The 14,210-nt window shown below is 34.7% G+C and overlaps 1 protein-coding gene across 3 annotated transcripts in view; it reads right to left on the reverse strand.

Moving 5' to 3' along the window:
• Nucleotides 1-14,210, reverse strand: part of CALU (calumenin) — a 32,174-nt gene that overhangs the window by 9,178 nt on the left and 8,786 nt on the right. Inside the window, exons 2-5 of one of the 3 annotated variants that reach the window (XM_074268000.1) lie at nucleotides 10,998-11,231; nucleotides 5,313-5,506; nucleotides 1,613-1,779; nucleotides 453-513 (exon numbers count right to left, since the gene is read on the reverse strand). In XM_074268000.1, coding sequence (XP_074124101.1) covers nucleotides 453-513; nucleotides 1,613-1,779; nucleotides 5,313-5,506; nucleotides 10,998-11,218 — 643 coding nt within the window. In that variant the 5' untranslated portion in view covers nucleotides 11,219-11,231. Of the gene's footprint in view, nucleotides 1-452; nucleotides 514-1,612; nucleotides 1,780-5,312; nucleotides 5,507-5,573; nucleotides 5,768-10,997; nucleotides 11,290-14,210 lie in introns of all 3 variants that reach the window. The other 2 variants (XM_074267998.1, XM_074267999.1) reach the window with 2 other exon arrangements.

Consider the following 14,210-nt stretch of genomic DNA (forward strand, 5'->3'; position numbering starts at 1 on the left):
CATGATTCTCGTTATTCTCCTCTACTCCTTGTCTCATTCTTGGGTCTCCAAAGATGCAAACTTGACTTTTTGTATTTTTCCCCCTGTACTTTAAGATAATGGGATAATAATTATTAAGTATCAATGCACATCTATCACTGCTCACACCAGTCTACAGTGTCTTCCTCTTTACCCATCTTTTTAAAAAAAATTGACCATGATGGGGCAGCTAGGTGGGGCAGTGGATAAAGCACCAGCCCTGAAGTCAAGAGGACTCAAGTTCAAATCTGGCCTCAGACATGTATTACTTCCTAGCTGTGTGACCCTGGGCAAGTCACTTGACTCCAATTGTCTCCAAAAACAAAAAACATAACTATGACTAGCCTAAAGAATAAAACTATTTTTCTAGCTATATAGAACTCCCAAAGTTTCTCAGTTTCTTTAAGGAAAAAACTCTCAAAAGACAAACTCACCAATGTATTCTTCTAGATCAATGAAACCATCAGCATTCTTATCGATATCCTCCATTGTTTCCTAATGAAAAAAGGATATTAGCTTGTACTTGTGAAAACTTGTGATAGGGAGTATAATCTAATTTTGACTTATAACACAGCAAACTACTTCCCCATATACACACAGTACTTGTAACAACCCCTTTGAGTTATATAGTACAAGTATTATTACCCCATTTTATGGATGAAAACTGACCACAAAGTTAAACATTTTGCCTATGATCACACATCTAATAAGTGTGGAAGCTGGGGTATGAACCCAGGTTTCTAGATTTCAAGGACAGAGTTCCTTCCACTATAGAGATAAGATTATTAAAATTAAAAAAGAAAGAAAGAAAGAAACTTGAAAAGATTCTACATCTCCAAAGTCATCTTCATCCCCCCTTCTCTTTATCTGTGCTTCTCACATCAGATAGTGTTGAGTGGCTTCTAAGACCATCAAACATGTTTAGCTCAGTTTGTTCAATTGAATTGTTTTTTCAGTCATGCCTGACTCTGTGACCTTTTTTAGGATCTTGGCAAAGATTTGTCATCTCTTTCTCCAGCTTATTTTACAGATAAGGAAACTGAGACCAACAGGGTTAAATGACTTGTCCAAGGTCACATATCTGATAAGTGTCTAAGTCTAGATTTGACCTCAGGAAGTCTTATTGACTTTATTTGATGTGCTACTCCTTATCTCAATATAGGTAAAGTCAATTCCCTTTCAGTTTTAAACAAAAACATGTAACTCCTAATTACTTGGTAATTAGAAGCTTATCCAACCATTAGTGAGAATCTCTTATTTTTACAGTATCTGTCTTATAGTCATAGATTCATACATTGATTAAAGATTGATGGAAAGTTAGACCTTGTCCTTTTATATAGGTCACTATCAAAACTTCAAATAACCTAGTAAAAAGTATTATCTATGGTGAAATTGAGATATACTAAAAAGAAATTGCTTCGTTGGGGTCAGAGGGAAGTATCAAAGCACTGAAGGGAAAGACCAATAGCTATTCTACACAGAAAACCATTCAGTCAAATCCAACAGAAAAAGTGCAGGGAAAAGAAACTCATAGCACCAGAACATGGAAAGAAGTGTAGTTTGTAATCTTGGTATCATCTGGCCTGACACCCACCTGAACAACTATATCTTTCATGTAGTCATACTCCTCAGGGTGAAGAAAAGCTGTGAACTCTTCCTTTGTGGCAATGAGATCTCCATCTTTGTCAGCCATTTTGAATCTCCGCTCATCTCTCATCATCATCTGTTTATAGTTAAATCCATCATCAGGGTCTGGATCATCTAGACAATAACAATAGGTCATAACCATTAGAATCCCAGAACAAAAAAGTGATGAAACTGGGAACGCATCAAGATAAGTACAAACCTCACCAGTCTAAATAGAAACACCAAGACATATTTTAGAATGAAGCAATAGAGTATAAAAAGGATACCATGCCCTAGCTTTGGGTTAGTAACTGCTGGCCGGCCAACTGGAGGCCTAGTTTCTAGACTAACACTAAAGGCTTCATCCTAATAAGCATTCTGACCATCGAAGAACTGGCTTTATAGAGGCCATATGTAAATGCATGTGTGTGTGTGAAGCAGAAGGAAGGAGCAAAAACATTTTGACTTTGGAGTCAGGGGACTTAGATCATCACTTATTATTATTTGCATGACTTAGAGCAAATCATTTAAATGATCTGGACCTCAGCTTTCTCATTTGTAAAACATGGAGCTCAGAATGGATGGCTTCTAAGGTTCCAATTCCTTCCAGCTCTATATTCTATCTGAGTTAAAAGGCTAGATTCCAAAGGTCCTTTGGCTGTAATCCTAACCCAGTTAAGTCTTTAACTCTTTCATGAGTTCATGTAATAGAATTCCATGTATTGAAAAGGTAAAGAGATTTAAGATTGGCTCCTCTACATTTGAAAATACTATACTTGGTATATTTGGTCTTCTTTCCAAACATAGAAAGTTCAAGTACTTATGGAACTACTGGAATCTAACATGGAGATATGTCTGCCTTTGAAACAAATTCATGAAGACTTTAACTGGTTTGAATTTGGACCTACCCAGATAAACTCAACTCCCCCCCACCCCCCCGGCTTGGGGTTAAGTGACTTGCCCTGGGTAATTAAAGAACAATTTATTCTCTATAAATAATAGATCTCTATAAACTGAGAAACTATGAATGAACCAATTTTAAAAACAAGAATAAAAGTTTATTATGCATCTACCTCACAGGATTATTGTGAGGATAAAATAAGATGGCAGATAGAACACTGGAGTTGGAGTAAGGACGAGGAAAACAGATTCAAATCTTACCTCTCTTCACTAGCTAATAAGGTCTGTAAAATGAAGGGGTTAGACAGACGAGTTTTAAAGTCCTTTCAATAATCCTGTATTATCAGAAAATTCTTAAAAGTAAAAGACATAACAAAAGTCTAAGATATTACAACAAACAAATTCAGATGACACATAAACTTTATAAAAAGAACTGTAGGGTTTCTTCAGCAGTAACATTGCACTGGCAACCTCTAAAGTAATTCTGAGACAAGCTTTTCTATACACTTGGAATACAGCTATAAAAATATTACTGCTCTATTTTAAGAATAGAACTTAAAGCTTCATTTTTTAGTGTCAAAAAATTCCATTAAGATCTTAAGATTTCTGATTTGGAGCTGGAAGGAACCTTATCTGGTATATGAGGTACAGAAAATTTAAGTGATTTGTTTCTAGTTACAAAGTTAATACGTATCAAGTGGTATATGAACCAAATCCTTCCCAAGTAAATCATTTTAAAACTTTATACTATATTGTCACAATAATCTACACTTTCAATGAAGACCATTTTAGTAACTACTTGTTCAAATAGCAAGTCACCATTTCATTCCTAAACAAAAATATAGTAGTAACTATGGAAAATATATGGAAGATACAGAATATCGGATTCTTAGTAAATAATCTTCTATTTTTTCTATGAAGTAAAAAGTCTGAAACAAAATCTAAATGATTGCTGAACTCTGAGTTGCAAAAAGACAGAAAGGAGGAAGCATAAATTTAGATGTCTATTATTACTCCTTATCTTACCTAGGCGAGATTTGTCTAGCTGATCTATATAACACCTCAGGCAGGATCTAAATCTCTTGCTCTACTTTGGGGAGATTTCAATGCTGATGATTTATTTTGCTTGTAAAAAGAGACAAAGCTCTCTTTCTTTTCCTTGATGAAGTTTGTTTCATCATGACAAACTTCAATTAAAAGACATTCTTGTGTATTTCTGAACCAAAACTAATAACTTTAAGAATGACAAATATACACAAGGCCAAAAAAAAAAAAAAAAAAAAAAAAAAAAAAAGTCCTCATCCCTTGAATACCATACCTTCCACATTCCAGAGAGGGATACCTTATAAAGACATTGCTATTCCCAGCCAGTGTTTCAGAACTGTGTAGTCTATCCATAGAAATACAAATACCCTTTATGTTGAATCATCATCTCTGTGAGGCAATAGAGCTCTCAAAGGGTACATAACCACATATTCCGTGAAAAAGGTAAATGCACCCCTCAGACTGAACCACAATTTATTATCATGCCATTCTGCTTAGATCACCAAAAGCCTAGTCACTGCTTAATATTTGTTCATAATACCAGATAAATCAGGATGATGTCTGCATACTAGTTATCTAGCCAGGCAAGCCATACTTGATATCTCACCATCTGCCCTGACTTTTGAATACACATGTTCTTAAATTAGGTGAAGGGAATCTCTTCAGTTCTTGGCTATATGCCAAGCATTTGCGAGATTTCCACTTTAGACTTAGGAATGAGAACAAGCTAGTCACAGACATGAAAGCCTCCTTATAAGAAATGCATACAATCCTACAATTAACACACACAGTTGGTTCTCTAGCAGCAAAAGATCATTACACATCAGCTGTTAATATGTATGTGTTTATATATCAGACCACTTTTAAAAAAGAAGCTTCCATAATTTATAGGCTAAAAGTATGGGAAGGAATGACTATTTGTATCACATCTGCAGTTAATGTGACCAAAGCAAGGGGGCATTTTCATCAGTCATAACCCTTTATAAATAAAATTCTTAAGATAGCCACCTAGTGTTTATCAGTAAGCAATCCAAAAATTGTAAATTGCTAATAGATGGTTAATCATATAACAATGTTAAGGCTATCTACTCAAGCTAAGAAAAAACAATCAGTACCATAGTTTTCTGAGCTCACTAGCAAACCAATCAAGTAAATTAATGAGTTTGAAAATGCAGGAGGAAGAATCAACTTTCAGAATGAATTGGGGGAAAAAGCATTCTACAATATATAAATTTTGTCAGGGAAATAAAATAACCCTATCCCACTCATTCTGAATTTATTAATCATTATTTCCGGTGGTCCTAGCACAGTACCTTGTATATAAAAAAAGCTATTATGAAAATACTTTTTTCTTCTATTTTCACTAATTAGCAGAAAGATAAAGTGATGCAAATTTGGAGTGAAATGTCATTAAACTGCTTTAAGAGTTGTAGTTTTTTATTTTGTACAGCTCTACTACCTACGTGAAGGACATAACAAAAGAAAAAAAAAAGTCAGGGAAAAATATTACTTATAAAAGAAATATTGAACCTGGAGCAATATCAAAACAAAAATCACACATGCTTCAAATGATTAAGAGGTAGGTAAAAACCAGCTCAATTTTTTTAACTGAAGCTGTTAAAGGCGCAGCACAATTTTGTACCCTTTCCCTTATTTTGTGGCCCTTTTATTTCTTTGATTCAAGCCCATGCCAGGGTCTGTTAGGCTGACATCTTGCCCCTTACCCAGGTAAGTGCCATAGGTCACGTTTCTGTACTCATCCCAGGAGATTAAGCCGTCTTGGTTCATGTCAAACTCCTGCCATTGGCGTTCAACATTGTCAGACATGTATTTCTTCTGGGTGTGCTTAAGCCAGGATTTCAGCTCCCCCTCGGTCACAAACCCATCTTTATCCACGTCTATTTTATCTACAATCACTCTACAAGACAAAACAGTTACGTTTCAAGGTGTCGGCTCCACAAGACTTTCACCCAGACAAGACCTACCTAATATGTAGCCGTAGGTGGCATTTTTATATTCCTCCCAAGAAACGAGGCCGTCCTCATTGAGGTCATGCCCCTTCCACTGCCGCTCTACATCCTCGTAAATCCAGCGCTTTTGTGCAAATTTAATCCAGTCTTTGAGCTCATCCACAGTGACAAACCCGTCCTTGTCGCCATCTATTTTACTTACAATTTTTCTGTAGAAAATGTAGAAAAATCCAGCAAGAGGTTAAAAGGTTACAAAGTTCTAGATTTGGCAGTGCTGCATGATGTGACCACATGTGCTGTCCTACACTACAGCAAGAGAAGTAAACAAACTGTCTCCAAAGCAGAACATGGGCAAAACAGCCCAATGCTATGGGAGGTTAAATAGCCCTTTATTGCTTTTATAGGGATTCACCAAGAAAAGTTATGGTCTGCTTCTTCTAGCAGCAGCATCCACATGGACGGTCTAGTTAAGTGATAGGCTGTAGCCTATGATCAGACTATGAATAAAAATAGCTTCTTACAAGAGTAAAAATATAGTTTCTTCCAAGTTCTACAGACTTTGTATATAATATTATACAGTACTTATTTACTTATTCAAGAGAAAAATTCCCAATCCTTGGTAAAGCACAACTATTGACATTTATTTTTATACACTCCACAATACTTTAAGATTTAAAGCAGATTTCAAGGGGGGTAGGAGGAGAGAAAATATTGGAGAAATAGACAAAAAACTTGTACCTCCCCACCTCCAAAAAGACTGTTCTGGGATAATGTACACACCCACAAAAAATTTAAAAACTAAGAAAAAAATCATTATTGCTATAGTTTAAATACCAGTGGGAAAGATACTTACTATATAAAGTGAAGTTGACTACAGAGTAAAAAGTTAAATTTGACTTTTATGTGTAACTATAGCTAAAGATAATTTCCAATAAAAACATGTCCTAAAGGTATGTACACCCTGTGAGCATGCTGAGCTAAGAGAGGTTAGTGACCAAGATGCTAAACAAGGTATGGAAGCTAAAGTGGCCTGTGAAACAGCTTTCCCTTTTTCATTAGTCCTTCTTTCTTTCCAAGTTAAACTAGCTATTTTCAATGTGGAGATACCTGTGTATATCAATTTATCTCTGTTTTCCTGGAGACAATCTATGCAATCTCCATCACTTTAACAATTACACATGGCCATCAGCAGGGTATGCCATGTAGCATAGCTTAGTGACTGGCAGTTTTGAAAGGCATTCTCCTTGGTGACATTAGCTACCATTCCTATTTATCTAGGATTCATCTTACAAAAACACTGGGGGAGAACAGTGACATGTAAGAGGTATTGCCTCTTTCCATGCTGGGGCAGCCTTTCTCCAAAAAGGTCAACAAACATAAACCAGTCTTCAGCTAAGTGTACCTACTGCTCTGCTTCTTCCTAAAGAAATTATGAGGAACTATTTGTGGAACTATATTTTTGAGACAAAGGGTCTAGCTTTAACTCTACCACTGTGAAATTGAGAAATTCAAAACTTCAAGGGCAATCTCTTCCTGTAAAATAGGGATATCCACACAATCTAAGCAGAGGAAGCAATTAAATTAACAATATCATTCTATGCAAACTGGAACAGAAGTGAGTAAAATAGGACTGGATTTGTGATTTAAATGGTACAAGGTACTTCTGTTTAAGGAAATTCTTTCTAGCAATGTATGTGCTGAGAAGTTACAAAACTCAGGGTCTCCCCACACATTAAGGGACAGGACTTGAAACTGCTCTTTCTGACTGAGAGGTAAGCTCTTTCAGCACAATCTCCTACTTTCAGCAAATACTTTTAAACAGTAACTTGTTATTTTGATTAAGACAAAGTATTATGAAAATGTTAGCAAAACCTTAACTATAGCTCTATCCTTCCTATAATTAAGCTTTAAGGACTGAATGCTGGAACTTAGGCTGATACTGGCTTTCAACATAAACCACAGTACAATAAAAAATCAGGTTTTCATATGCCTAGAACAAGTATTGCCAAACTAAATAAAGGGGTCATGTACAATAACAGAAGAAGATTCCTTTGAAATAAGGGAACCAGAATTTCAAAGCTGGTATTTGTTTCTGTGACTTAATTTTATTTATATTACTAACGGGAGCATCCTAACTGGCTTCTTCATTAAAGAGGACTAGTTTTCTTTGTTACAAGAGTGGATGTGTGGTATATGCATGTTAGGAACCACACCTAAGTGTGAAGAGGCAATTCTCCAAAAGCCCCCACAACCGTGAATTATAACACACTTGAAGGAACTGCAAAGCAGCCTTTACTGGCACAGATGTTGCTTGTAAATTTGGAATGAAATAAATAGGAGGGAAGAGGAGAGATGACAGAGAATGCAACTGCCTCTCAGTCTCCTTGTATCATTATCATCCTCTCATATGAAGGAATCTATTCTGCTGCTCAGAGTTAGATCCCCAGTAGCCACTGGCAGGTTGCTCCCATAACATACGCAGAAAAAAGACAAGATTAAAATTTAAAACTTTTTAAAATTCGGAATAGAAGATGGGGAAGTTCTATTTAAAGAAAAAGCTTTTAACTCTGATTTTACAAATTCATAAAGTTAATAATATTAAGAAAACAAGAGTACCTTCAAGACACGGGAAAATTATTTATGTAGTTATAAGCTACCATACAAATATTTAGATACAATTAAAATTACAATATTCTTAAGTGACTGGTAGCTTTGCATTGCAATTGGAACAAACAAATCCAAAGTTTTACTCTTTATAGTTCTGTGGGGGTAAAGACCTTTTTCTATTAAAAAAAATTACTGACCTACAAAGAAACAAAAAAAGTAAACTCTCTCCCTGCCAAAAATTTTAAAAACTTAACAAGAATAAGAGAAAAAAAATTACTGTATTCATATTTAAGACTATATATACTTAGATTTTCCATTATGGATCATTTAAGAAAAAAACTGGAAAATGGAAACAGGAGAGGAGAAAATGGAGAAAGGGGAAAGATCAGGGAAAGAAAACAAGACTTACAAGGTTGAAATCAGGAAAGTGGTTTGCAAAACAAAACAAAACAAACAAAAAAAAAATACAAAATACAAAAAAAAAAAAAAAACAAAAACAAAAAAAACCCCCCAAAACTCTTTGTAATAGCTATTGTTAGAGAACCCCCCCCAAAAAAGAGGGGACTTTCTATAGAGTAACATCATCATCTAGTGGTTCTTTGAGGCATTACATTTATGCTTAAACTGACTACATTTAAGAACTAGCCTCACAGTACTTTGTTTTCCATTATCTCATGTCTTCTTTGGACTTCAGTTTCCACACCTGAAAAGTGAGGAGGGTGGACTACATGGCCTCTTCAGTTCCTTCTAGCTTCTGATCCAGAATTCTAGGCTACTATATTCTCAACAGGCTTCTCCCAGTTTGGTGATCTTCAAATCAACAATTGAGTTTTGTAATCAAAGCTGCAGGCAGAGTCATTCTCAAGGGAACAGAGCCCAAATCTCATGGCATTTAACAGTTTTCAAAGAGTAATTCTGGGAAGTGAGTTATATATTAAGTCAGAGTGAACTGAGCAGGGTACAAAAAGAAAATGGAAAACTATGGACTGGCAGGTGGCCAGATGCTTCAAGTACCAAAAGAATATTCACCATCTTTCCAAGTTAATGATACAAAGCAATTGAACACGAAACTTTTTCTTTGAGTAATAAACATTTTATTTAACACCTTTTTTGCGTGTAGCATTTGTTCAAACTAAAGCTTATTTTGTGCCATGGACTCTGCTGGCAGTCTGGTGAAACTTATGGGTCCCTTCTCAAAAATAAGGTTTTATAATAAATTATATATTATAATAAATTTTGAAAAATATAAGGTCAGTGAAAATAAGTAGTTTTTTTTTTCCTCTTATCCAAGTTATGCATTATAAAGTAAAAACATTTGATTGGTTTTTCTCATGTAGAAATATATTCCTCTTTTTGTGAACAAGTTTATGAGGAAGGCTTCAATACCTAATAGAAGTTAATCTTGACACAGTTCTCATAAGAAATCCTACAACAAACCACTGGAATCACGTATTGCTTTGAAGGTTACACAGGAAAACAGGAGTTTAAATCTTTTTTTGTGTTCTTTTGCTGAGGCAATTGGGGTTAAATGACTTGCCCAGGGTCACACAGCCAGGAAGTATTAAGTGTCTGGGGCAAGATTTGAACTCAAGTCCTCCTGACTTCAGGGCTGGTGCTCTACCAACTGCACCACCTAACTGCCCCAGGAGTTTAAATCTTAGAAAAAGCAATTTATTTATATGAAAAGTCATGGTTCAGTTTAAAATATGTATCCTTTATATTCAATGCAAAGAAAATTTGTCCTACTTCACTGACCTACACCTAGAGGATATATGCTTTGAAATGAAGAGAATAGTTGTTCCTTCCTTCAGGGACAACCCCCCCCCAAAAAAAAATCTTAGAATAGGGGAAAAGATACGTGAAACAAAGGTGGTTTACTTAAAATGAAACAATTATCACCCTTAAATAGAAACAGAATGATTTTGTACACTGACACATTTAGTCAGGAGAACCCTTTTCAGCAGAAACTAGGAGGCATGATTTTAAAAATAGTTTCCTCTCTACTAAAGTACTAACTCTGATACATTTTACCTGGCAGAAAAAGTTAACAATAAACTCTTATCTAAGACCAGTTCAACTAAGATGAAAAGTTTTTTTACTCAAAGGTAATAGGTGATAAATTTTGCAACTCTGGAAAACATATGAAATTTATCAGTAAGAAGTATCCATTTGCTAGTGAAAGCATGGATCATTCAAAAGTTTGAAACTTGTTTCACAGGAGAGAATATCTCCCAAGTTTATGGAATCTGAACTTTCAAATAGCTCCCAAACTAAAGGAATAAGGAACTGAAAAAGTTCAAGTCCTAAAAAGCCACAATGACAAATGGAAAGGCTTCCAAAATTATCCTGCTCCTGCTCTTATTGTGTTAATCCTTATGTTCTGGCACTAAAATCTATAATTGGCACAAATCTGTAACTGTTGAAAGTTGTTTAGCAACAACTGGAATATCCAGAGGTCAGGAGTTAACAGAAGACAAAGAATCCAAAGGGTAGTTTACAACTCACAAAAATGTGACCTCTGCCATAGGTTGTGTGATGGCATGCTGAGATTAAAACTAATCTAAAGAAAAAGTATTGTACCAAAATAGTATAGTAAAAGAAGCTGTTTAGCTGTTCTTCATTTTTATGTAAAGATGACTGTTTTACCAATATGTTCTGATGTGAAATATTTCATAAGAAAATTTAAGGAAGCAGCTCTCAACCTTTAATAGCACTGATTCTATGGTCAGGTTTTAAAGATTATAGTTAAGAAAAATCCAAAGTTGAAGAAAGCTAAGGGAAAAAAAGAAAAAAAGAATGATTTATATATTCCTCTCAAAGCTAAACCCTTACCCAAGCCGCTCCTTGCTCTCCTCTGGCGTCAGCTGATCAAAGGTCTTTGCCTCTTCTGCACCCAGGAATGCATCATGGTCATAGTCAAAATTCTGGGCATCATCATGAGGTTTGTCGCTGAGCTGAGGCTCATGGTGTACTCTTTCCTTCTTCTCTGTGGGCTTGCTCAAGGCACAGACTGTACATAGGGATAGGCACATGAGAAACTGTCGCAGGTCCATGATTTGATCAGATCTTAAAGAAAGGAAGAAACAGAGAATTCATATGGCAGTATGGTTTCCTAGCTATAGTGCTAATTTGTTTTTATCATATGAACTTGGGCAAATTGCGTTAGTCTTGCATTTTACATCCTAAATTTTAAAAAATTAGGATAGGCGCACTTAACATACTATGTACTACAGTATCAGGGATCTGTTGTCACAGCTTCCTTTATCTGTCTGCAAGTTGAAAATAATTTATGTTTCATTCTGTTCATCTTCCCTTCTAGGCACATGGCCTTGTGGAAAGGGATGTTGGAAGGAGAGAATTTGGAATTGCAAAAAACAAACAAAAAAGAACCATCAAAATATATGGGCCAAAGTACAGCTTCAGTTGAAGGGACAGATCAACTTCTATTGCAACTACTAGAATTATCCATTCAACTAAAATTTAAGTACCTACTATACTCATACAATACTTGCTAGATATAAACCTTAAAGATTTTAAAGAGGACAGTTCATTCACTCAAAAAGTTTATACTCCAATAATTACTGCATCATCTTCTACCCCTTAAATATTGTTCATTATTACCTCAGCAAAATAAAGCATCTATTCTTTGATTTCTTTTATAGAAAATTAAGAATTGCCACGGGAATACATCGAGAATACTTCCAGTTTTCTAAATTGAATATATAAACTTCTACTGCACTACCTTTTATCAATGTATTAATAACTATTTCCCTAAAGTAGTTCAAAGGATAAATGACAAGTATGTTATTTAAAATCATAGGAAGGGAAAAGAAAAACTAGAAGTAAAACTTTCAGGTTAAGATAACCTAAGAAGTTGAATGAACTAAGATATAACCAACTCTAATTCATTAAAGATTTCTAGACTATCAAAAGAGAATACAATGTGAAAAAACTTTGGAGAATGGATGCTTCAAGACAAAGATGGAAGAGATTCACCCTGAATTAGCTGACAGGACACCATTAAGCAAAGAGGGGTATCTAAAGGAATAACAGGACAAGGTAAATCAAAATTCTTTACCGAAGGAGTAAAGAAAAACTCTTCCTACTGTCTTTTCCCAGACTGATTTCGTAGTTTATTTTAAAGTTATTTCTTTAAAGTATAACATACCATTTCTGTTAACTGGCACTTAAAAACACAAAACCAGTTACACAAGAAATAAGATGCAAATAATTAAGAGAAAATTAAAGTTCCTTGAGAATCAACACATCTATGCTTTTATCTTTTGGCCAAATCATGTGTATAGAAGAGATTGAGAATGAAGGATAATGTTACATTAAGCACCAAAGAAAATTCCTAGGGAAAGTGTCAAAATCATACAAAAATAAAACAAAAATCCACTGATAATCAGAGAACAAGTTTCTATCCCAAGGTGGATGATACACAGGAAAGAAAACCTAAAGTCAACAGAAATGCAGGTTTAAGGGTTAGGGAATCAGGGTTGGGGCTCATTCTACTTATGCAAAGGATTTCAATTTCAGCAAAACTACATGTCCATGAAAAATTGAACATTGTATACTAGTAGCTCTTACAAACAAGCATTATACAAGGAATAAATGGTTAAGGCACATTTAATAATTAGACATGGCCTAGCAGGAAGCTTTTAAGAATTAGCATTTAGTCAAAATATATTTCACATATTGTATTATCTTTAGAGGAGAAAACAGTATCAGAAGTTTGTCATTTTGACTCAGAGGTAACAATGTATCAGAATAAGAAACAGATTTAAGAGTCAGATAACTTAAGGTTTCAGTGCTCTAACTCCGCCATTGACTATGTTTTTATAAGATGAATGATCACAAATTTTTGCTTCTGTTTTCCTATTTATAAAAGATAAATTATTATCTTACTTTCTAGAATAGCAGCCTGATGTAGTAAAACACTGTACTAGGAGTCAAAAGATTTGGGTTCAAGTCCTAGTTCTGACAATTACTAGCAATATAATTAGACTGAAAATCTATATATATATATATAAAACCTTTTCTATAACTGTTTCATCTATAAACTGAGGATGCTAATTTCCATTATATACTTAAGAATATAGTTATATAAAGCTCTGTCAACCTTAAAATTGTTGTAAAATGTGAGCTTTTAGTAAATTTACAATATCTGGGAGTCAAAAAGTTCACATGCACATTATAAAATGTCATTAAGTTCTATGGAAACTAACTGCAAAGATGAAAGATGTTCACAGGAAAGCATACCAAATAGGAAAGCAGAAACCTAGTTTCCTTTCAACTCTGCCACTAATTATGTGATCCTATACAAGTCACAATCTCCTTCGGGCCTATTTCTTTACTGATAAGATGAAGGAGGTTTGGATTAGATGATTCTTCCCTCCATTATATAAAAGACCTCTTCTAGCTCTTAAAATAGTATTGAGTCAGAAATGTTTTTTTGTGGTACAAAGAACTGGAAACAAAGTAGGTATCCATAGACTGTGGATAAATTGTGGTACCTGAATATTATTATTCTATTTTTAAAAATGAGAAACTGACAAGGAAGACATAAACTGACGCAATGAATTCTAAAGATATTATATTTTGGGAACTGTGGAATCAAAATAATCTAAAGCCCCCCCCAAATATGAAGTTTATACTTGATTGTTCAAGACACACAAAATGTATTTACAAAACTGGCTCCTAACTGCTTTGAATTCATAGGTGAACATGTGACTAAGAAAGTTAATGTAATTTTGTTTAGGTTATCAGCAGTTCCTCTGTCAAAATGTTTCTTAGGTTAAGACAGAAATATAGATAAAGCCAGTTTTCTACATTTCTGTACATCAGTATCTTAACTAGTAAACTAATTTACTGAAGCCATCAAATAAAACTGGCCTAAGAGGTGAAGTACAGTAGAAGAGCATAGGCTTTAAATCAAAGGATAGGAGTTCAAATCCCAGTCTTGATTCTCATTTGATTTCTGGCAGGTTATTAATCCCTATGTCCCAGTTTTCTAATGGATAAAATGGGGAATAATAACAACTT

This window comes from Sminthopsis crassicaudata, chromosome 5 (genome assembly GCF_048593235.1).
Source record: "Sminthopsis crassicaudata isolate SCR6 chromosome 5, ASM4859323v1, whole genome shotgun sequence".
NCBI lineage: Eukaryota > Metazoa > Chordata > Mammalia > Dasyuromorphia > Dasyuridae > Sminthopsis > Sminthopsis crassicaudata.